This window comes from Perca fluviatilis, chromosome 10 (genome assembly GCF_010015445.1).
Source record: "Perca fluviatilis chromosome 10, GENO_Pfluv_1.0, whole genome shotgun sequence".
NCBI classification, from domain to species: domain Eukaryota; kingdom Metazoa; phylum Chordata; class Actinopteri; order Perciformes; family Percidae; genus Perca; species Perca fluviatilis.
Genome location: NC_053121.1, coordinates 5,953,564 through 5,977,881, shown reverse-complemented (window position 1 = coordinate 5,977,881; position 24,318 = coordinate 5,953,564). Strand labels below are relative to the sequence as shown.

At 39.8% G+C, this 24,318-nt stretch overlaps 2 protein-coding genes across 3 annotated transcripts in view; one reads left to right on the top strand and one right to left on the bottom strand.

The window, feature by feature from the left end:
• The window catches only part of polr1a (RNA polymerase I subunit A), a 53,779-nt gene extending 50,560 nt beyond the window's left edge, over positions 1-3,219 (bottom strand). Inside the window, exons 1-5 of the mRNA XM_039813215.1 lie at positions 3,028-3,219; positions 2,128-2,236; positions 1,804-1,899; positions 1,420-1,569; positions 378-488 (exon numbers count right to left, since the gene is read on the bottom strand). Of these exons, the coding sequence (XP_039669149.1) occupies positions 378-488; positions 1,420-1,569; positions 1,804-1,899; positions 2,128-2,236; positions 3,028-3,104 (543 nt within the window). The 5' untranslated portion in view covers positions 3,105-3,219. The remainder of the gene's footprint in view (positions 1-377; positions 489-1,419; positions 1,570-1,803; positions 1,900-2,127; positions 2,237-3,027) is intronic.
• Positions 3,220-3,397: 178 nt separating this feature from the next.
• ptcd3 (pentatricopeptide repeat domain 3) lies at positions 3,398-21,818 on the top strand. 2 transcript variants are annotated; one of them, XM_039813217.1, is made up of 23 exons: positions 3,398-3,540; positions 4,065-4,117; positions 5,722-5,761; positions 5,968-6,013; positions 6,117-6,185; positions 6,988-7,092; positions 7,485-7,608; positions 7,696-7,796; positions 8,997-9,161; positions 9,346-9,406; positions 10,890-10,972; positions 12,686-12,830; positions 13,771-13,821; positions 13,934-14,023; positions 14,147-14,175; positions 16,237-16,343; positions 16,602-16,680; positions 17,183-17,273; positions 18,774-18,859; positions 18,946-19,091; positions 19,242-19,283; positions 19,723-19,881; positions 21,653-21,818. In XM_039813217.1, the coding sequence occupies exons 1-23, from the start codon at positions 3,413-3,415 to the stop codon at positions 21,696-21,698; spliced, it is 2,046 nt and encodes a 681-aa protein (XP_039669151.1). In that variant the 5' UTR covers positions 3,398-3,412; the 3' UTR covers positions 21,699-21,818. The 2 variants fall into 2 exon arrangements, with proteins under 2 accessions (XP_039669151.1, XP_039669150.1); XM_039813216.1 differs by having other exon boundaries at positions 13,913-14,023.
• Positions 21,819-24,318: the final 2,500 nt, after the last annotated feature.

Below are 24,318 nucleotides of genomic sequence, written 5' to 3'. Positions count from 1 at the left end.
TGTTTAACAGCAACTTACTGGTGAAATAAGTTGTTGTTCTAAATTATTGTTATTACATTATTAATAAATCATTTGATTTTGACCATATTGCCTTAGCAATAAACAAGCCGTTCTTTAATGTCGCCGACTGTCGGTTTGTGCTGAAAAAAAAAAACAAATTATAAAAGTATTGGTTCAGGCACCGGCACGGTTTTAAAAGTAGCGCTTTAGTACCGGTATCAGGGGAAAAAATACGATACCCAACCCTATGTACATCACAATATGGTTTCCATATTTTAAAGCACATTAAACAGTCCTCAAGTGATTTTAGGTGTGTGTGTGTGTGTATATAGGTTTGTTTTTGAGTGCCATGTGTCTCCATGTGTGAGTGCTCTCACCGGTTTGGTTTTCTCTGAACCTTCAGCGTTCTCTCCAACTATTGTGTCTGTAAACTTCTTAAGCACCTGCTCAATCTCATCTCCAGTGGCTTTGGGATTCTCCTCCAGATGCTAACAGAGTTCACACAAATTAATAAATAAAGTATGCAGAGAAATGTCATGATTAATTAAAAAGACACCAGAAAGCTACATTAGTTATGATGTTAGATGAAATACCTTCACATTCACAAAAAATTTAAAACCCTATCCAACACATCCATACACCACCTTAAATCAGGGGTCGGCAACCTTTTTAGTGCCATTTTAAAATGTTCTTGTTACTCAGCGTGCCATATCAGCATTAAAGGGTGACTACCTTTTTTTCAACCTGGGCCCCATTTCCCCATGCATTTGTGTCTAATAGATTGCAACGACGGGCCGGCGCGGACCAAGCTACAATGTAACCTAATGGGGCAATTGTGGAGCCTTGCTTTTTGTCAAATAATAAAAATAAATAATTTTTTTTTGGCTACAGACAGGCTCAGCAGCAAAACATTATTGATCTCAGGACGTGACTTTTTGTCCGAAGACAGCGGTGTGGAGAGTGAAACACGAGACGAGAAAAAGGAATTCAGGTAATCTGTTGTATCGGAGTAGGCTACAGAAATTATAGGCTCTTTTAATGTAATGGCTCAATATTTAAATGATTTAGACAGTGTTACGCCTGCCATCCTGTCCCGAGCCCACTCAGGCACTGTTATTTAAATCAAACTACCGTTTATAGCAGGCTGCGGTTCTGCCAATGGCTGTGGAATTGGTCATTTGGCATGCGGATTGGAACACTTCCAAATAACTCTCTTGCACACTTATTGCTAGTGTGCCATTGGTTGAGCTTCCACGTAAGGTTGCTCTGCTGACCCCTGCCTTAAATCATTAACATCACAATTGTCTCCTCCACATCAATGGATAAGTATTGCAGTGATTGATGGTTGCTTTATTTTTTGGATAGAGTGCGCTTTAGCCTTTAGCTTAGCTTTAGCTTCCACAGCAAGTTGAAACCTACCTGGCTGAGTACTTGTTCTATTTGGTAGACCTCCTGCATGTTTCCATGGTCCACTAACTTCAGCTGGTTCAGCAGCAGGTGGATGGCAGCTCGGGGGCACGTTAACATATGACACGAAAGACAGGAACCACGAATCAACAGGTAGAGTTTCTGATAAGAGAGAGTAGTAGGAGGGAAGGAGAGAAAATGATAAAAAGTATTATATAAAAATTCATAAAAGCAAGTAGATTGGAATATGTCTTAGAAAGTGATTTAAACGGAAATGCTGATTTATAAGACCTTAACCCTTCAGGCAGGTCCATTATTACCATATTAACTTGTAAACATATGTACTGCATGTACAGTATATGTACAGTTGTGTGGCTCATGTGTGGACTTGCTTACATCAAAGAACAGAGGGTTGTACACAGGTAGAGGTAGCTCTACATGTCCCAGGTGTCCCGGACAGTTGTTGAAGTCCTGACAGCAGGTTGAACACACCTGGTAAAAACAATAACAGAGAGTTAACATGACATTTTTTTTTTAAGTACTTGCTGAAACTTCAGGCTCACAATCTTAAACTTTCCACACAGAGAATGAAACCAGAGAGGTAAACCACAAGTCAGGAAAAGACGGATATATGGCATTTCACAGATGTGTCACTGCTGTATTGTGCATTGTGCAACACGCAGATTGAATGCGAGTAATGTGATTTCAGTGGAGATGTACCTCTTTGCTGTCTGCTGGTCCCAGGGCCAGATCGTACAGGCTGTTCGGGGCCACATTCCCAACAGCATCGAGGAACCTGAAGTTAGTGATAGTCTTCACACTCAACTTCCTATAGAAGAGATAGGAAGAATGTGTTAATACTAATTGTTATTCTGTATTTAGCCAGTTTAGTGTCATCTTGATAGGTCCCTAAAGGGTCAATCCAGGGTTTACTAAAGTAGGTCAGAATAAACAACAAAATGACAGCTGTATAAACTAAAAACAAAAGGGGGTAACGTTATTCTACTACAGTACATCCACAGTTGCTCCAAGTGAATCAAATTTGGTGCACAAGAAAATAAATCTGAAATAGCCTCGTAGAGCTGGGCAATATATCAATATTATATCGATATCTTGATATGAGACTAGATACAGTCTTAGATTTTGGATATCGTAATATGGCATTAGTCGTGTCGTTTACTGGTTTTAAAGGCTGAATTACCGTAAAGTGATGTCATTTTCTGAACTTAGCAGACTGTTGTAACTGTTCTATTATTTGCCTTTACCCACTTAGTCATTATACACACATTACTGATGATTATTTATCAAAAATCTTATTGTGTAAATATTTTGTAAAAGCACCAATAGTCAACACTACGTTGCGGTATCGATATCGACGTATTTGGTCAAAAATATCATCGTGATATTGTATTTTCTCCATAACGCCCAGCCCTATTGCCTAGCTATCTATTATGAACATTGACATAGCAACTACTAGCTTAAACATGCGTGTAATTTGCAAAACGAGTACTGGAACATAATGTTAGCATGAAGCCATGAGTAGGCATGTTGTTTTGAACTCGTGGGGGGTTTATTTTTTTTTTTAGCAATAAAGCCAAAAGCTAACAAGCTATCTCTCACCTTATCTCTTCGGCAGAATACATGCCAAACGACAATCCCTCCAGTCGCCGCCATGGCACGTCTTTTCCAAACAACATTTTGGAGAATTAGCCAGACTTTGAGTCGTTTATTGATATAAATTCATGGCGTACAGTTAAACCACATGCGAAGCAAAGTTGCTTCACTTCCACACGTGGGACTGGGACTGTCAGACCAAACGCAAAATTGGAGGGGAGACGCAAATACAAAGGACTATGCTTTTTCACAAACTTAGTGGATATTATACTTTTAAAATAAGCGATTCAACATTTAATTTATAGCTTGCTCGATGTTAAGTGTGGACAGAGTGTAATATCTTTGCATAATACAAAGTGTTATTATTTTCTCTCCCCTTTTCTCAGCCTACATGGTTTCTCCCTCCCAGAAGCCTCCAGTTTGTAACAACATGGCGGCGCCCGGTAGGCACGTAGGGCATTATATCCGAAGAAACAGCCGATTTTTGATAAATAATTTCGAGCTGTTATGGGGTCACAGGTAAGACAGCTCTGTTCTAAAATAGAAAAGTATTAAGTAAACTTTATTGTCATTTAATTTGGGTTGCTACATGAGTCTTAAAGCTGCAGCTAGCATCATTTGACAAGGAGGTCATGTCTTCTGACGCTTAACGTTAACGTTACATCACTGCAGTGCATGATTTGATAATTAGGCAGATGCGAGTTAGGCATGTAAACATGCATGTGTTTTACCTCAAAAGATTTTATACGGTTTATATTTGTCAGTTGAAAGAGCATAGGGCTTTTTCTAAAGCCCAAATGCTATCTGTCAGTCACTCTCTCTGTAACGTTACACTCTGCCTTTTAGACTTTTGACATCATAGACTGTTAGTGTTAACATACATAGGCTACATGTTGTCATGATGTTATCTTGGCCACGTCCTCCTTCAACATGTTTCATCTACTTAATATGGGATATATGAATTAACACAGCCTATCAGAGGACTGAAGTAGTCCGTTGCAAAGTGTACCTCCTTTTTAATTAATCACTTTTTCCCCCCCAAGGTGTTTTGGTTGGACTCCAGCTCTTCGACAACAAGTTGCAGAAGCTAATGAAGGTAATTTAGACCAAGATTTTTGGTCATGGCTGAAAACAGACAATACCAGTGTAAATTTCTTTTTTGAACTGCCTTAAAATATAATCTGAGTCCAAGTGTATTCATCCTCAGACTGCTTGAACTATACTTAAATGATAATAGAGCTGGGCAATATATAGATATTATATCGATATCGCGATATGAGACTATAGATCGTCATTGATTTTGGATATCGTAATATCGTAATGTGGCATAAGTGTTGTCTTTTCCTGGTTTTAAAGGCTGCCTTACTGTAAAGTGATGTCATTTTCTGAACTTACCAGACTGTTCTAGTTGTTCTATAATTTGCCTTTACCCACTTAGTCATTATATCCACATTACTGATGATTAGTTATCAAAAATCTCATTGTGTAAATATTTTGTGAAAGCAACATTACAATGTCGTTGCGGTATCAATATCGAGGTATTTGGCCAAAAATGTCATGATATTTGATTTTCTCCATATCGCCCAGCCCTAAATGATAATAATATAAATACGTGACTCTTTTCTATATTGCAAAAAAAAATCCAAGAATGAATTGATCAAACTAACAGCTGTTGTCTGTGTAATTGAATATATGGAGGATGTAGTTTTTTTTTTCTCTGTTCGTTGTTGTCGCCACACTGTTGCACAGGGTAAAATGTTTATACATGAAGTTTAAGACAATGACACTGTAACTGGAACAGGTAGGAGGAGTAAGGGGGTGACTCAAGCACGGTAACGGTCTTTATAGCGTCATCACGTGACTTAAGCGCTGCACATACAACACAAAAAATTGTCTTATGAGTTAGCATACGTAGGCAAATTGCAACAGACAGTGAAGAATATGTACTGATTGTGTTTCAGACGTTGCTAGGTCACTAAGGGTTCCTATGCAGAAAATGGAAAAGACCCTGAAGTAGGAGCTGAAAGAGTTACAGCAACTGCGGTCAGAGGAACTTAATAATCCCCAAATTGGTCCAGTCGGAACACGAGAAAAAAAAAAACGTTTCTATGAACGTTATGTTCTAGGAACTGCAAAAATCCCTGCGGTAGGAAAGGGACTTAACATACATCGTCCTGCCGCATAAATCTCCTCACTAGAGCAATGTGCATTAATCCGCAGCTGAAATTAGTCTCCAACAAATGCACCATTTACTCCAATAAGTCATAAGTAATGTTTGCTTAAAAATACAGTGTCTGACTCTTTTAGGAAAAAATGCAGCCTTGTTAGCCTGTTTTACCTGATGAAGGTCTAAGACCGAAACGTTGTATTTTTCTAAATAAATTATTGCTTGCATAATGGTCAGTGTGCAGGCCTTTTTCTAAGCCTTGTTAGCCTAACAAAACAAAAACTGAAACAAACTACACATCCTCAGCAAGAACAGCGAGAACAAATGGGCTTGAGGATAAGCAACAGACAGGGATTTGTTGAAAATAAGAACTGAAATAATAATTGGATTTATTGTTGGCAAATGTCTAGATTTTAAAGAAATCCTGCCCCTCCCATAAACTACATCCAAGGCAAGGCGTTGTTTATAATTGATTGTAATATATGAGTGATAAATCATATTAAAATCACACCTTTTTCCTGATGTCGTTGCAGAATCTACAGGTACTATTGTGATCCCCAGGAAGAAAACATGGTATGTGTCCATATTACTGTTGCATAACATCTTAAAGTTTCATACAGTGCAGGTAACACTGTGTACCTTTTTATAGTCTGAGAAACCTCATTTACATAGAGCTTATTTAAATAGACCACCCAGTTTAAAATCCAGTCACTCAAGTATTTGTTTGCATAAATGTCTTTTAACAAGACTCTTGATTAATGTTACTTCTTACTGAACAGGAGCAAGGAGGCAGTGCTGGAGGCTCTGGCTTCGACTGTCAGCAGGGTGAGAGCTCCTTCGCATCTTTCTCGTGGTCTTTCTGTGTGGAGCGTTCGGTCTGTCTCTCCGTGTGTTACTCTTTATTTTATTTTTATTTTTCTCCTTCCAGGATCCGACAGCATATTCCCACCAGTTCCAGGATGACCCTTACCTCTCTCCCAGGACCTCGTCTGAGTTTGTACGTCATAAATATGCTAAACTTCAAACTGACACTACTTTATTCAGCTGGCTGATTTTAGTTTTCTATTTCTATTCTAAAATCGGTCATCTGCCATTTATTTATTGATCTATAAAGGGACCGTTGTTACGTTGTAATGATGGTTTGAAAGGTTTTGTTTTTTCGATTTAGTTTCAGTCATTTTTGAATGGGCAGTTCATTTTGATCAGGTATTATGGGAATGTGGTGCAGATGTTGTGTCTCTTAAACATGTTATTTTACTCAAAAGAACTTTTTTCATCAACAAAATGATGAAAACTAAAATAAGACTTTTTCATGGTGGCTATTTTGACATAGCAGGAAGTACAGGTGTAATTAATGAAGATAATTAAGGCTGCATTTCATTTACATCAGCCTGTTCCAGGGCCCTGCTGTTAGTGTTATCGGTTCCACCTGTGGTGTTGAGAAAAAGGTCTATTCTTTTACATATATTTCCAGTTTATCCATTAGCCAGTTTATCCAAGTAGCCAAATTAATTTTGGTTACATTTCGTGTTGTAGTATTTCAGTTTATATCGTTGTTTTAACACCCTCTTGATATTTGTAATACCCCATTGAGAACACATTAAGATGTAGTCAAACCCAACGTCACTAACAATTACATAAAGCCGTACCGATGCAGACACAATGAATCTGTACTTAACTGTTCAGATTGTATCCATAATCAAAGTCACAGGGCACAGTTGCAGTAATATACGGTTGAGACATGTTCACTGTCCGATTTCTTTGACACTGATCATTCATCGTTGTCCCTCTCTCTGCAGAAGCTGTACTCTCTCTCTCAGGAGTCTGGCAGATCAGCAGCCAAATTTTTTGTCAACAGCAATCCCAAGTTCTTCACCAAAGACTTTGCTGAACCACATATACCAGTAAGAAACACACATACACTGAGTGAATACATAGAGGGGGCTGGAGAATGTATGTAATAAGGGGGGGGGATTCAAAATCAAAACAGTCAACGCAGCTAAAACAGTTTAATCCAGGAAAGGTTTGGCAGTTAATCTGTAGCTTTTACTCTAATAGCAAACATCTTGTCATATTCAAATCACTTCAATATTTAAAACATTGATGATATCTAAAATAAAATGTCTAGTAATATTGTTGGCTCTCATTGTGTGTGTGTGTGTGTGTGTGTGTGTGTGTGTGTGTGTGTGTGTGTGTGTGTGTGTGTGTGTGTGTGTGTGTGTGTGTGTGTGTGTGTGTGTGTGTGTGTGTGTGTGTGTGTGTGTGTGTGTGTGTGTGTGTGTGTGTGTGTGTGTAGTGTCTGATGCCAGAGACTGTGTCACTGCTCCTCGAGGAGGTGAGTGAGGAGGCACTAAAAGAACGAATCACCTTGAGGAAAGTGTCAGCTGCTGTTGACATGTATGATCAACTACTGCAAGCTGGTGAGAACACACACACACACACACACACACACATTCATATTCTCTATTTTAGGAATGTGGTTACATCAACTACTTCAATTCTTCTAGGCACAGCAGTCTCTATGGAAACGACCCATGAATTGTTAGACCTGATCTGTCTGTACTGTGACAGAGACCCTGTCCAGGAGGGAGAACAGCCCGAGGACATGGTGAGTCATCCCTGATTTAAAAAAATAAAAAATAAAACCTCAGGGTGATGGTCAGAGACAGTTAAAGAGTGACACAATAAGTGCTGCAACCAACAATTATTTAATTATCAATTACCTGCCAGTTATTTTCTCGTTTCATTGTTTTTCATCTATAAAATGAAAGAAAACGGGGTGCCCAGATAGCTAAGTTGGTAGAGTGGACGGCCACATATAGAGGTTTACTCCTCGTCGCAGCAGTCCCGGGTTCGACTCCGACCTGCGGCCCTTCACTGCATGTCATTCCCCCTCTCTCTCCCCTTTCATGTCTTCAGCTGTCCTGTCAATAAAGGCCTAAAAAAGCCCAAAAGATAATCTAAAAAAAGGGTCAGAAAATGTCTATCAGAGTTTCCCAGTGTCCAAGATCTTCAAGTGTTGTGTGTTGTCCAACCAACAGTCCAAACCCCCCAATATTTTCAGTTCATTTCAAGACTAAAGAAACTAAAGAAAGAAAATATTTAATATTTACATTGGAGAAGCTGGAACCAGAGAAGTGTTTTTTTTTCTTTGAAAAAAAAAATGGCTCAAAACATTTAAGCGATTTATTACAAAAAAAATACTAGTCTATATCGATGACGTTCCACTTTCGGGATTGCTCCGGTGCCGCTGGAAATTACGCCAGATGTCCCTCTTTTCGGCCGGGTGCCCGTTACCTTGCGCTTTATGAGGACTATGGTTAAGTGTTCCTCAGATCTCTGCAGGGTAAATCCAGACAGCTAGATGGACTATCTGTCCAATCTGAGTTTTCTGTTGCATGACTTAAACAACTTTTGAATGTACACACGTTCCACCAAAACAAGTTCCTTCCCTGAGGCTATTTTGCAGCACAGGGGGCTCTGTCCGGCGCTTGGCACCGCCAAAGATGATCGTGATTGGTTTGAAGAAATGCCAATAAACCAGAGCACGTTTTTCTCCCATGCCGGAATGCTGTGTGGACTAGCCAGACCCTCCTCCGCAGCACTGAGGAGGAAGGTCTGGCAAAGGGAGCCTATAAAAATACTAACTGCGATCAATCTACTAATTGATCAACTCAAAGTTGGGTTTTTGCTGCAGCAAGTAAAAGAATACATCCGCCACATCCAGCCGGAGACTTTAGACATCATTTAAATGCTGCAGTATATACTGTACGTATGCTTACTTTTGTATGTCTTTGTGTGTTTTCAGGAAGAGTCAGGAGAGGAGGTGAAGAAAAGGAAAGGGAGGTTCCGCCGGGCTTCAGACTTCCTGAGGTTTACCTGGAAAGAAAACAACAACGCCGAGAGAATCTTTAACCTGCTGCCGGAGAGAGACACCCGGTGTTACTCTGCTCTGATCAGAGGCATGGTGAAGGTATGAACACGTTCATTCAGTCATGATGTCGATGCTACTGAAGGAGGCCTCTTCATGTTTGTTTGGAAGGTGCAGCGGAACCACTGGTTGGTTCTTGTATTGCGTAGGGATTGTTGTGGCAGTAAAATGGTAACTTTGTTGTAGACTGTAGATTAAGTGCATATGTTTGTTTGTCTCTCCGCAGCATGGAGCCTACGCAAAGGCCTTCAGCATGTACACAGACATGCTTAACAACCGCATGACCGGTGAGTTTTAATTGCCCATTGATTGTAGTATACAAACACCACTTTAAAGGTAATATTTGCAGTAGAAATTGTAGGTTGAATTGATGTCTTTGATGTTTTTTTCATAATTTTCTTTCTTCTTTGCTTTAAAACTCTGGTTTAATACAAAGTACAGTATGCGGGTCATTTTAATTAACTTAATTTCAGTGATTTAAAAAACTTTATTTTTATTTCAAGAAATGGTTACAGATGTTTGGTGTGATCCTTTTTTATTTGAATTTAACAGTGAAAGTGATATTTTGTTGAGAATGTAGTGTAATGTCCCCTAAATATATGCATATGACCTCCAGTACACAGACATTAGACATGATTATTGACTATTAGTTTATTGTGTTCATTTGATCTTCCTTAATATAAGTATGTTCAATTTAAAATACAGCATATTGGTTTTGGCCTTGTGTATTGCTGCCAGTTTAAGCGTTATTCTTGAAAGTACCATTAGATGGGGCCAAAGAATTACATTTAAAATTCTAGATACAGCATTAAATTCCAACCTCTTAAAATCTGCAGACAACACATTCATCTTGACTATTATTGGCTTGTTAGCATCCTTTTCCTTCCCTGTTGAAGTTTCTACGTAGTGGAACTAAATGACTAATAACTAGTTAACGAGTAATTTAGCCCCGAAAAAAAAAGAATCAACTTTAAAGTAATTTTTTATTCATGTTCTTTCTCCATTATGACTGAATTTCAAACTACTGTAGATATTAAAATAGTGTTATGGAATTCATTGTCTGTATGTATTTGTTCATGTTTTACAAAGGGTTTAACCTGAGCTAAGCCATACAACACTGATAGCAGTTATATCACATTCATACAGGGCCAGTATTACAGTATACAGCTGATTAAAAAAATATATATATATATTAGCGGTGGGAATCACCAGAGGCCTCACGATACGATATCATCACGATACTTATGTCACGATACGATATTATTGCGATAAAATTTGTCAACATCTGTTTTATCTAAAGTTCTCTGTTTGTTCATCTCACTTCAATTTATATCTATATATTTATGTATACAGTATAGAGCCCGACCGATAAAGGATTTTTAAGGCCAATACCGATACAAATATTTGATGATTTAAAAATCCGATATTCTGATATATCGGCCGATAAATATAAAAAAAAAAAAGAAATCCAAAATGCAGAAAAAACTGATTTCCTTAACATTAGTTATTTGTAGTCATTTATGAGTCCTCACTAAAATAATTTGATATTGCAGTTTAAAAATAATAGGAGTCTGGTGGCCCGCTGATATATCGGTCGGGCTCTGTGTGGTCGTGTGTGTGTGTGTGTGTGTGTGTGTATGTATATATGTGTGTGTATATATGTATATATATATATATATATATATATGTATATATATATATATGTATATATATATATATATATATATATATATAAACATCTGTACTAATAACCCAACCTTGTGTTTCCAGCTGACGTGCACATCTTCAACGCTCTGATGTCAGCAGCTCCAGATGTCCGAGATAAATACAACGAGAGGTGGGACCTCATCACTGTAAGTTTCCCTCTGTTCCAGAGCTTTGGTACAGATCTTAAAGTGTAACTCTCGCCAAAATGCAACCTAGGGTCTTTTTGTGAATGTACCCGAGTCAAACTTTCGTTTTAAAAGCATATTTAGGACGAAATCGCCACTTTTAAGCTTTACCGTATTCTCGTTTTTCGGTCAAATGGCCTTTTGAATGGGAGTGCTAGGGGCATTTTGTGCTAGGAAACAACAAGAGCTACAGTGAGTTGTTAAAACCTTTCTTTTTAGTAAACTCTGGGTACACAAACAATGTTCTCAATGCTTTCGTTAAGGTGTAGAGCCCCTGGTGATACTTGGAGCAAAGTTTCATGTTGTATCGAGCCTTCTTAGTGTTTTAAAAATAACTATTTTGAGACTAGCATGAAAGTGCCCCTAGCACTCCCATTCAAAAGGCCATTTGACCGAAAAACGAGACTACGGTAAATCTTAAAAGTGGCCATTCCGTCTTAAATATGCTTTTAAACGAAAGTTTGACTCGGGTACGTTCACAAAAAGACCCTAGGTTGCATTTTGGCGACAGTTAGGCTTTAAGAGCACATCACCAGGTTTCCTCGTAAAATAATCTTTTAGTGTCATTAAAAATGCAATTGCCTTTGCTCTACACTGTTTATTGTCACGTTCTAAAATAAGTAAATTTGATTTTTTCTTTCTTCAGATTAATAGTATATGTTTTTGGAGCCCCAAATGTTTCATATTACGTGAATAAAAAATATGTTATGAAATATATGAATAAGTAATGTTGAATACATAAATAAATTGAGTGTGAAATATATTAAACCCTAACCTTATTATTTGAAATATTATTTTATCATTCTTATTCTTTTTTTTCTTTCTTTTTTTTTTTAAATAGAGCAATCTTAAATTTAAAATGTTGATAATGAAATAATAATAAACCCACCAATTAAACCCTGTTATGGAAGTGAGAGTGATGAAAACATTTCCAAATAGTCGATTAATAATAATTTCTTAAATTATTTCAATTCAATTTTATTTATAGTGTCAAATCCCAACATAAGTTATCTTGGGACACAGGTACAATAGGTCTAGAACACAATCTATAATTTACAGAATTATTACAGACCCAGTAATAATTTCACAAATGATTGAAACCTAATAACATTATTATATGTATTATAATATTATTATTATTATTATTATTATATGTATTGCACACAGTTTATTCATGTGATTATTTATTTGATAATTACATATTCGTTTAATATTGAACACTTTGGGGCTCCATATATGTTGACAAATTATATGAACAGACTTTAGTGTGAAATTTGAAATTCCTATAGTCATATATATGTTGTAAAAGACATTAGGACATAAGAACTTTTATTGTCTGACACAGTATTACAACAAAATGACGTTGGTACTTCCTGAGTATTGGAAAAAAACACAACAATCACAACAAACACTAAACATGTAAAAAAAAAAAAAAATTAAAATCGTTTTCTTAAAAGGCAATTGAATAAGCAACATTTGCTGCGTGTCATCCCCCATCTCTCTCCCTTTTCATGTCTATCCACTGTCACTACTACTAATAAAGGGAAAAGCCCCAAAAAATAATCTTCAAAAAAAAAAACCTGCATAGTTCCCCTTTAATGTGGCAAGATAGCATTTCTATCTATTGTGCGATTGTTTAAACCTCCAGGTGTGTGTGTGTCTCTCGGTCTGCAGGAGCTGTTGAACCAGATGAGTCAACAGAAAGTTCAGCCCAACCTGCTCACCTTCAACAGCGTTCTCAAAGCTCTGAGGCGCTGTGGCTCTCTGGCAAAAACACAAGCTCTACACACTCTGAATGAGATGAAGGCTGTGGGAATAGGTTACCACACACACACACACACACACACACACACACACACACACAAAAAAAAAAAGACACAGGGGTACAGTAGTAAAATCAAGATCAGTGTGTTTTGCTCAGACAGAAAATCATTCATTTACAATAAGAGAATACGTTACAGATATTTTCTCAACTATCAAGTACCAAAAACTGAGGAGGACACGCTGTTGAATGTGTTCCGCCTCTCGTACTTCAATGCCTTAAATTAACTTATATTTATATAGCGCATTTCATAAAACCCAAGGACAGGTTAGGATTTCAGATAGGGGTGCATGATATATCGACTCAGTATCATTATGGCGATACCACGTTGCGCAATATTATATGGCTGTGTGGCTTAGTTGTGTTTGATTTAGAGCCCAATTGAAACGCTATAACGATCATCATTTCATTGGCCAGTTACCGTGCCACTTGCACATGTTAGTACACGTCAGTGCACGGATCCACTACGAGATAACCCCAATGTAGCGTACCACGTGTGTACATATTTCGACAGAGTGACCGTGTAAGTGAAGAAATGGATAGAGACAACAAAACGGAACAAATAAGAGAAGCGAAAGAAAAGTTGTGTCCTGTTCTCTTTATTTATATATTGTATACAGTCCAACCAGTAAAACATGTCCTGTTCTGTAGACATGGTCCTTATTTATTTATTCATGTTGTAGCAGTCCAATATGATGGCCAGTTGAACCTTATGTTGTAATAAAACTTCTTTTATTTGTTATGAATCTATTTTGATGGGTTGTAATTTTATATATGTTTAAAAAAATATCTAAATTATTATTGATATCGCAATATTCATAATCAATATCGCAATATCACATTTTATTAATATCGTGCAACCCTAGTTTCAGACACACTTAAAAGTTACATTAAGTTACATAAAACATCAACTTTGTGTCTGCATGTGTGTGTTCAGCTCCCAGCCTGGCCTCCTTCGACCACATCCTGGCAGTCTTTTCCAAAGCAGGTAAACGGAGTGTGATGTTACGTTACATTTGAACATCACCTATGTACCTATGTACAGTCTTTGGTGCCGTCTGTATGCTGAATTGTATTAGGTGGTTTTGTTTCCTCTCCAGCCTCCTCTGGCCAGGGCAACACCGACATTTTACAGGAAGTGATGGCAGAGCTGGCAGGAACCAGCTTCACCTGCCAGGACCCCAATGACGGTATGTTGCTGTGGATTTGTGTTGAGATCATAATCCCAAATTTGGGAAATAAAACTTAACTCGCTTTATCCATTTGCATGTGGCTTTTAATAGTTATTTTGTATTCTCTCTTTTTCTTTCCAGTTCTATTCTTCTCGAGTGCAATGAGAATAGTAAGTCTTTTTTTAGTACTTGTATTGTTTAAATATTTATCACAAATTAATTTCTCAAAAGTGCCAGTCCTTTTATAAGAACTATGACAGTTTTAAGTTAAGAGTTTATTTCAGCTCTTGCTTTTTTCAAAAGGCATTTATGTTTCTTTGCCCAGTTTTGGATTTACACAAGGGTTAAAATAGCTGTTGAAATATGAATCACACCTGCCACTTAACATCCAAGTCAATCAATCCTGCCTTCCTTTTTTAATTCCACATATCTATAAACTCTAATTAGCTATTTTCTATCAGATGTAGACAGCTTTTAGCTATTCTTAGATAGCATTTCAATTGTTACTGGCTTTTTAAGGGTTTTCAAAATGCTAGTCATAAAGGGACAGTTCATCCCAAAATGGGGTGGCAGTAGCTCAGTCCGTGGGGAGTTGGGTTGGGAACCGGAGGTTCGCCGGTTCAAGTCCCCGTACAGACGAAACTACGGCGTGTGGATTGGACTGTGAATTGGCAGCTACCTTCCTGGGCACTGCCAAGGTGCTCTTGAGCAAGGCACTTTTCATCCATTTGTGTATGAATAGCTCCTCAGCATGTGTCTGTATTTCAGGCCTGTGTGTAGTGATTTCTAACAGAGTGTGAATTGTAATTTCCACACTGGGGATCAATAAAAAGTATAAATTTAATAAACCATCTAAAATATATATTTTTGACTCTTACCTGTAGTGCTATTAATAGACTGTTTTGGTGTGAGATGCCCAGTGTTGGAGATTTCTGCTGTAGAGATGTCTGCCGTCTCTCCGTTATAATAGAACTAGATGGCACTCAGCTCGTGGTGCTATAGGACATAGAGCACTCCTGGGCGAGAGGCTCGTGCTCGTAACAGCATGACATGTAAACATTAATGGCGTCCTCCCCAGCTGAGCTGTACTGTTAGCTAGCTCAGGTGAGCTAGCAGTATCGGTTAGCTATAAACTAATCTCAACAATGTTGCACCATGAGGAAGACAACCATTAGCTTCGGCTTCCTTTTGCGCGGTGATACGGAAGTAGTCTGGCTATCACCAGACCAAGCTCCGTCTTTTGCAATTTGCATCTATACGCAATTGGGTAGTCCTTCAACCAATCAGACCAACGATCCGGGGTGACGTAGCAGCGACAGCGGCATCAACGGGTTGCTGCGCTTCGGTGGCCGCCATGTTGAATGTAAACAAGAAGCTGCTTGGTCGCTTCTCTATCGTCATCGTGTTAAACCCGCCAATTATGCGCCAGGTGGATAAGCCAGTTTGTGATTGGTCCCCGCAAAATTGGAACAGAAGCAGGATAGATAAACATACAGGTTTCCAGCCTGAGCTGCAGGGCGAAATCAAATCGCCCAGCAGATCGGGCTGGGTTTACCCAGTCTGGTTGGGAGGTGTAGTTGGATAGAAAATAGTTCCTACATGAACCTACTCACAACCAGGTCTGTGGATTATCTTGAGTAACCGGGTCATGATTGGGTCATTGCTGATGAGTTTTTTTTGGTGCTTTGAGCCCCACAAGCCAAGTGCCATCATATTCATATTCCATTTTATTAGAGAGAAGGCTCTACGGCCGATATCTCCAACACTGGGCAACTCACACCGAAACAAAAATATAAATAGCACTACAGGTAAGAGGAAAAATATGTTTTTTTTTATTGAGGCGGCTGGGGCTCAGGAGGTAGAGTGGGTCGTCCTTTACCCACAAGGTTGACGGTTCGATCCCCAGCTCCTCCTGTCCGCATGTCAAAGTGTCCTTGAGCAAGACACTGAACCCCAAGTTGCTCCCGATGGCGGGCCAGCACCTTGCAAGGCGGTGTGTATGAATGACAGGCAAGTTGTAAAGCGCTTTGTCCGATAAGGTAGAAAGGCACTATATAAATGCAGACCATTTGCCATTTTTGGATGGACTGTCCCTTTAAATTTGTCTTGAAACATGCAGATAACCTGGTCCTGTGTCACTCCATTCATTGTCAATTTGGAGCAGGTGCCCATCTGTTTGTTCGCCTAACCTGTTTTTTTTCTTTTCTCTCTGCCTGTTTTTATATTAACAGTGTCTGGATAATAAAGATTTGGAGCTGGGTTATAAGGTCCACAGTCTAGTAGAACAGGGGGAGAACTGGAGGCTTCTGGGAGATCCCTACCAACAGAGTATTTACTAGTAAGTAAAAACCTTCCATCAACCTTAAAACACATCCCCTGTACCTCCTATATATCTATCTGGCCTCAGGGTGGCAGGAAACCGCAAGGAGGACGTGGGAGATGTTGGTCAATTAATAAACCACATTCATACGTTATGCAACATATGTACAGCCTTAACGCAGCCTGAAACCTGAAATCTAGTGATTAGATCCAATTATGTATATGAATTTCCACACGTTTGTCCTACGTAAGTGGACCTCTCCTCTCTCCTCTCCAGTGGTCGCTTCTTCAACCTGCTGTGTATGATGGAGCACATTGACGTGGTGTTGAAGTGGTACAGACGGCTCATTCCCTCGGTTAGTACATCCCCGCATCTCTCTTCCTGTTCAACTCTGCTACTCCAGACAGCATCATGTCTTATTTGACCCTTCAATAACACCTTTTAAGATATTACAAGCTGCAGCTGTTACTTCACTAGTGCACTTCTTTTCTAAAATCCATTACTCGTGTATGCATAATGAATGTGTAACGATACACTCAGGATTCGACACGATTTATAATTTTAGGTTCACAATACAATTTTCTCACGTCTTTTCGTTAACGGAACGAGCTGCAGACAAATGACGGAACATATTCCTTTATTTATATAAACTGTGCAAAACAAGAGATGTGTCCTCTTATCAAAAGTTCAACTGACATTGTATTTTTTATCTTAAATAACAAAAATGTAATAAAAAATTGATGAATTTTCGCCTCAATAATCTCCTCAGGAGAAAGCGAGATGGATAATGAATGATCTAACCTATTATTACCCTGGCTTTATGGGAACTAACTTTTGATTATTTTGTGTGTTTCCAGTTGTACTACCCAAACCCTCAGGGACTGAGGGACCTGCTGCAGGCTCTGGACACAGACAGTCGGCTGGACTTGCTGCCCACTATATGGAAGGGTTAGTTTAAGATAATGTTATGGTTACAGAACTCTAATATCACTCAGTACACGTCTCAAAAATCTGACCACCCAGTTTATGACAAAAATTGGTTTACATTTTTAGAAACCCTGCCCCTTTACATTTCACTCCAAAGAGCCTTTTAAGCGACAAAAACGCTACTACGTTTTCATTTTCAGGCAACCTTTTGAGACAAAAACTATTTCTGTCAAGTTTTAGCTCCAGTAGCAGAACTAATCTCCGTGCATATTAACATGACTGACGACGCATATTACATGACACTTTGCATACACTGGGCTTGCGAGTGCCGGTGTGAACAGTATAAGTTGAAAATACAGAAAACACTTTGGAGAAAGAACAATACAAACAAAAAGTAAGACCAGGGATTTATTTGCTTGGGCTGACGGCGAGGTGGAACAGTTACCGGAAGGTTTGTAAGCCTACCTAACCAATAAGAGCAGTGTTTCCAAATGTCTCCGTTTTGGGGCTCAGAAACACTGTAGTAGTTTGGACGCGAGGCGTAAACATAGCAAAAGATATCCTTTTTTTTAACCAAAACGTTAATGTAGCCTTAAAGGACAATTCCAGTGCAAAATTAACCTAGGGGTTATGACATGTGTACCGAGTCGACCGTTCTCTGGGACATGTTTTCATGCTAATCGAATGTGTATTTAGCTTGAAACAAGCTAGCGCGAACCGGTGATGTTTACATGCAGGCACCATCTTGGAAAACAGTCATGAATGCTACTGTCTTTATAATCTATCTTTTTAATAAACTGTCTGTACACTTACAAAGCTCTCAATGCTTCAGTTTACATGTAGGGACCCTCATTATTCTACTGTTGATGTGTGGTGCCCCCGAAAGGTAGCGTTAGCAGCTAATCACCGGTTCGCGCTAGCTTGTTTCAAGCTAAATACACATTCGATTAGCATGAAAACATGTCCCAGAGAACGGTCGACTCGGTACACATATGTTATTAACCCCTAGGTTCATTTTGCGCCTGAATTCGCGCCTGCGTCCTTTTAAGCGTGACCTATGCTTCTGTGTTAAATCGATGCCGTGGGTATGTACGTAGGTACGTGGAGACATGGACTCTTCACCGGACCCTATGCCTGATGTGCACCTCTCGAAAAATGTAACCACACGTTGCGGCGACGCACATTGCTCGGCCGTGGCTTGTTATCGTTGCATTTCCCCCGACTCATTTCCGGGTTCTTCTTCTCCATAAACAACATGAAATCAATGAGAGGGCTAACTTTTCCTGCTCAAGATTTCTGAGGGGAGACACTTTGTTTCTCTCACTATGACTCTAGAGACGGTACTCACTCTGAAGCTAATCGTTGTCACTCTCTGACTCGCTTTACCACACACTCCCCACACACACATACGCACACACACACACCGGCTCTGCTATTAAAGAGATCGACGCACACACAACGCCCAAGTACAAACTTCAGGTCACTTACGTAGGCTATCTGTCGTATCTCTCTGTTTTCCAGATATCCGGACTCTAGGTCATGATAATAAGTCTGATCTGGTGGAGGAGCTGCTCACCCTGATGGCCAGAGACAGACACAGTCCTGAGGTCAGTAAGGCATGGACAATGATGAGAGATGGGAGAAAGTAAAGCATAGAAGGAGATATATAATGTGTTTGTTTGTGTGTGTGTAGGTTCAGGAGGCTTTTGCATCGTGTGCTCTGGATGTAAAGAGTGTGTTTGACGGAGACCGAGGGAGGCACAGTCTGGAGTGGAGCACCTCCGCCCTCTCACACATCACCTCCCTGCTGCTGCGAGCCAACAAGAGCCAACAGGCCTGGTAGGAGAGACAGCTGTATCTGTCTGTCTGTCTGTCAGTCCATTTTAACACGAGAGCTTTTACTGTAGTCTGACTCGACTCATGTCCACTGCCAAATGATGTTAAAGTGAAATGCATCTGACTTCTCCTCCTGTCTATGTGCGTCTGCAGGGAGATGCTGCAGCTCTTCAAAACCAAGAACAGAGTTCCTGAGTAAGAAATCCATTTTGTCAATGGACACACTCTTTAAACAGCATTCACGTGACCACAGAGGTCTAATTTACTACATAATTTCACATATAAACAGAAAGTGTTGCTGGTAAAAACTACCATCATGGGAAATTGTATAATGACATCATCTAACTGTTAATAACACATAGAAAAGAAATGGAATTTTCATTGCCTCCATTATCTCAAACTTATCGGTAAACATGTCACTTGAACAAGGTAATAAAATGTCATTTTATATTCATACAAATAGTTAAGCATCACATTCACTAATGTAAATGACTCTGGACGCCACTGTTCCAACAGATAAAACAAGTTGTCGGAATGACGTGTAATCCCATTTTAGCACTACTTCTGACACGGCACACATTTGGTATAAACGCTCCTGTTCATCGACTGTTTGTGTCCGTGTGTTATTTTCCAGGGAGGGGCTGTTAGAGGACTTCCTGTCGATGTATCACAGCGCCGGCTCTTCCCAGAGAGCAGTGGAGCTGGTTCAGCTGTCTGCATCCTTCTGTCTGTCTGCAACGCCAAGGCTGGCGAAACGGACACTGGCCGAGTTTGATCTGACCGAGGAACAAAGGTGAGGAGGAGAGAACTATAGAATGACAAAAGGAACCGCGTTTTCATCCGGGACAGTCGCGAACAAATGCGTCATCTTGGATAACGGCTGAAACAGGAATAATTGAAGAAAAGCTGTCATTTGTGTTGATTTTACCATCAACGAATGACAGGAAGAAAGAGTTTTTAAAATAAAAGTTGTTTCACCCTTGGGTTGATCACTGCCATTTAACAAACACCAGGGACCTGTTTCACAAAGATAAATTTGGACAATTTTAAGTAGGATTAATTAGCTGATGGATTCTGGGTAAATTAAGACGGTTTCAAAGTAAAAAAAACAACAACATCACCCTGCTCTGCTCCGTGCACTCCAGCAGAAATTGTTTGGTATGTAATGTATGTTCTGAAATAATTCAACCGTCACGAGGACACATTTATTGTGAAAATTTAGCAAAGACATGTAACGATGTGGAAAAACCTTCCAGTAGAGTAAAATCTCAGGGCAATGCAGACCTGTTGCAGAGCTGAGACACTGTGGCAGGGATCAGTGCCCGTAATAAGTCATCGCTCAGGCTACAGACTCCTTGGTCAAATGAAAACGACGATGTCATCACTGCCGGATATTCCCATCAGGTTACTGCGATCTCTAAAAAACATGTTAGCAAACCAAAAATGATGAACCACGTTAGTGTCTTTGCTAGTTTAAAACCGACGCAGTTGTCAATTTCCCGTCCAGCGCTCCGCGTCGTTTAAATATCAAATGCGCCTCCGCCCATCTGTGCGCCCATGGGGGTGCTGGTCTCCCCGGAGGTGTGTTCAGGTGCATTCTTGGCGTATTGCTATCTTGAGGCAGCGGGAAGTGATCGCGCCATTGACCAACAAAAACCTGGTCTAAAGTCAATAATGCAGCATTTCATTGTTGTTTTCACAACAAATTAGTAAAATGAGCCTAGGCTCGTGCACAGCACGTGCACAATATGCTTGTTACGCACACACAGGGAAGCGCAGCAGCACACAAACATGCAAAAGATTACAAATAAAAATATTACGGTGCAAATCCGGCATCATAATAGCAATGCACCAAGGTAAAAACGCGCCTGGTTTTTAAAGGGAACGGGAGATGATCCTCTGATTGGTTTATTGCATGTTACGCCCAAAACACACCTATGAATTAATGAAGACACTAAGTACAACCCTTTTGAACCTTGTGCCCGGCGCACGGAACCTTTTTTCCACCGTCAAACTAGCAAAAGTGGATTTGGTCACGCCTTAAACGTACCTGCGCCGTGCACTTAGATCCCTAAAATAGGGCCATAGGTGTCTAACTTTCACTTGGCACATCGAAGAGCAAAATTAAGACTGACCTGACACAACAGACCAGTCTAAAATATCTTTGTGAGACTGGCCCCAGAGCTTCGTCGCACTGTATTATTGTCCCCTCCGCTCTCATCAGAGTCCCCTCTGTGGAGACGGCAGGTGTGATGGATGAACAAATTAACAACCGCAAAACGAACATTGCTTTGAAGCCCTCAGGGACAAAAACTAAGAAGAGTAGTCTTTCTGTTAGAACTGTAAGGACGTTTTCATCCACAGTAGCTCCACACTGTACCCTGTCCAGAAGAGAAGCATCTTAGAATAGTGAATTAGATGTTTCGATTTTAGTTTAGTTGCAGTGCCGGGAAACTACAGAGGAAAAGGATTGTTTAGCATTTGAACTGAATATGAAATGATGTGTATTTATTTTTCTGAATGCTTTTTTTTTTTTTTAACACTTGTTTTTCTGTCCCATCTAGAGCCGTATTATCTGAACTGGAGTCTACGGAAGAGGCCTCTGACTGAAGGAGGCAATAGTGGGCAAACCATTACGACGCCGATCCATTAATACAAACATTTCCCATATTGTGTGTAGTGTACTTGTTTCGTTATCTATGTAATAAAAATATGTCACATAAAATGTAACCCTCTTAAAATGCTGTCTTTGGCGTGTCAGCTAGAGGCCGCTATTTCTCCTTAGTAGTAGTCACTTTACAGGTTATGCAACAATGGGCCTCAAGCAACAACATTCTCCTAATACATTCTTAACGATCCAAATCTGCTCTCACACACTTGCTCATAATTGTTTATTAGGTAACGCCCCCTAAACACTATAGGCAGGTGTTGTGTGCAAATAGTCTGGCACATGCCCAAGAATTAGAGAGATGCCCCCACCCCCCCCACCCATAAAAAGGCAACATGCAGGTAAATTAAAAAAACAAGGGTGCCTGAGTAGCTCACCTGGGAGAGCGCGCGCCCATATATAGAGTTTTTCTCCTCGACGCAGCGGCTGCGGGTTCGAATCCGACCTGCGTCCCTTTGCTGCATTTCATTCCCCCTTCTATCTCCCCTTTCACCTCTTCAAGTTGTCCTATCAAATAAAGGCCTAAAAATGCCCCAAAAAGAATCCTAAAAAAAATAAATACAACAATGCACAAACAAAACAATAATCTAATATATAAATATAATTCTCTTATATATAATCATCTAAATTTGATTATATGATATTCATGCATTTTCATGCAACCGCATTTTTTTTAATGTGCCTCAAGTATAAAACTTATGTTTGGGTTGGACAAACAATTTGTGGACTGTAACAACCAGATGTTTCTTTCTCTGTAGAGTGCTCTCCACCACTCGTGAATTTTCTCTCACCTAAGAGAAGAGCAAAAAAAAATGAAAATATCTGTGAATCCCAGAAATCGATGGGTACTAGCAAAATAAGAACAAATCGTGGATATGAACATACATTTGAGGAGATTGTTCGTATATCGCTTCCTGCATGTGCCATATTTTACACTTTCTTTCCCACTTTTTATGCATTAGATGATTATTTTCAGCCAAGCAAAACACGATTGTGAAATTCCCCTATCGTGACCATGGATGGGGATTTTGTATTTTCTGCAGAATCCATGACCATAAAAAAAAATGTGGCCAGGTTGGGTCAGTGGTAGAGCAGGCGCACAACGTACTGAGAGGTTTATGCCTCGACGCAGAGGTCCAGGGTTTGAATCCGACCTGTGACTATTTCCTGCATGTCATCCCCCCCTTTCTCCTAGCTGTCCTGTCAAATTAAAGCCCACAAAATAATCTTTAAAAAAATTGTGGCTTGGAGGCAAAGACTCAACGGCACATTTCTCTTGGTGATAACTGACAAACTTCCTCATATCACTGATGAGCTACTTCCTCAAAGTGCTGTGTCACATTTAAGGGGTCTGGATTTTCTGTTCAGACATTTCAGCGTCCCATTTTATCCATATAGACCTCCAGCAGGTTCAGAAGAAACATACAGATAAACAGTTTGTGTGTGTGTGTGTGTGTGTGTGTGTGTGTGTGTGTGTGTGTGTGTGTGTACATCCAGGTATGCACTGTGTGTGTTTTTGAAGACTTGAGGATTTTACGGACAGCATGTCTAGACAAGACAGGTGCCAGAAGAGTGTGTGTTTGTGTGTGTCACAACTTAATTAAAAGCTGAACCACCGCTTGCTTTATAATACAATTTAGGTCAAAGTTGAATTACATACATAATAAGGCATAGTTAATTCTGTTCATTGTGTTAACCTATTGGCATAATTACAGCATTGATAGTACAAATGCATACAGGGGAAACATTGGTATCAAGTCTGTGGGTGTGTGTGTTCAGGCCTGAACAGGTGTGTGCCTCAATCATATACATGGTTTGTTCTTAGACCAATCATCAGCCGAGTTGGCTGTTGACCATATAAGGACTAATGTGGGCTAAAGTGAGAGGAGAGGAGAGGAGTGGGGAGGGAGTCGGATGGGTGTGGTCTGGGGAATTGCTCTCCAGAGGACCTGCCTCAAGCCACACACACTCTCTGATACAAATATACTCCCTGTTACACACTGATGAACACGCCATTGTCGCATTTCGAACTTCGCACACGACCTTTCAAAATGCCACTGTTTTCTTTTTTCACCTGCCCAAGATCGAGGGAAAACACACACACACACACACACACACACACACACACACACACAATTTGAGAGTTGTCAGACTGCAAAAACAGTATAAAGGTTTTTCCCCTTTCCCAGTTTAGGAGGAAATATCCTAAAATATTGCTATTAATCATATTGTTGTTGTTCCTGAACCACAATTGCAAGTTTCTCATATATTGTGAGATTTGGGTGATGCCATACAGTTGTTCCTTCTCCGAGAGGTACCGTAGGTGTAGATAATAAGGATTTGAAAATGCCCGGAATGGACAGCCTGAAAGCCCTGGAATAATGGGAGAAGTGTAAAGCCAACAACAATGGGGGAGTTTGATTCGTTCAGATGAAAGGCAAACACATCACAAAATAGTTTGTGTTCTGCAAGCTTGCAAAAAAACAACTCTGGAAGTGGCTTGGTCACAAGCATTCCTTTCTCCTACTCCTTTATGCAACATGAATGTACTGTACTAGAGTG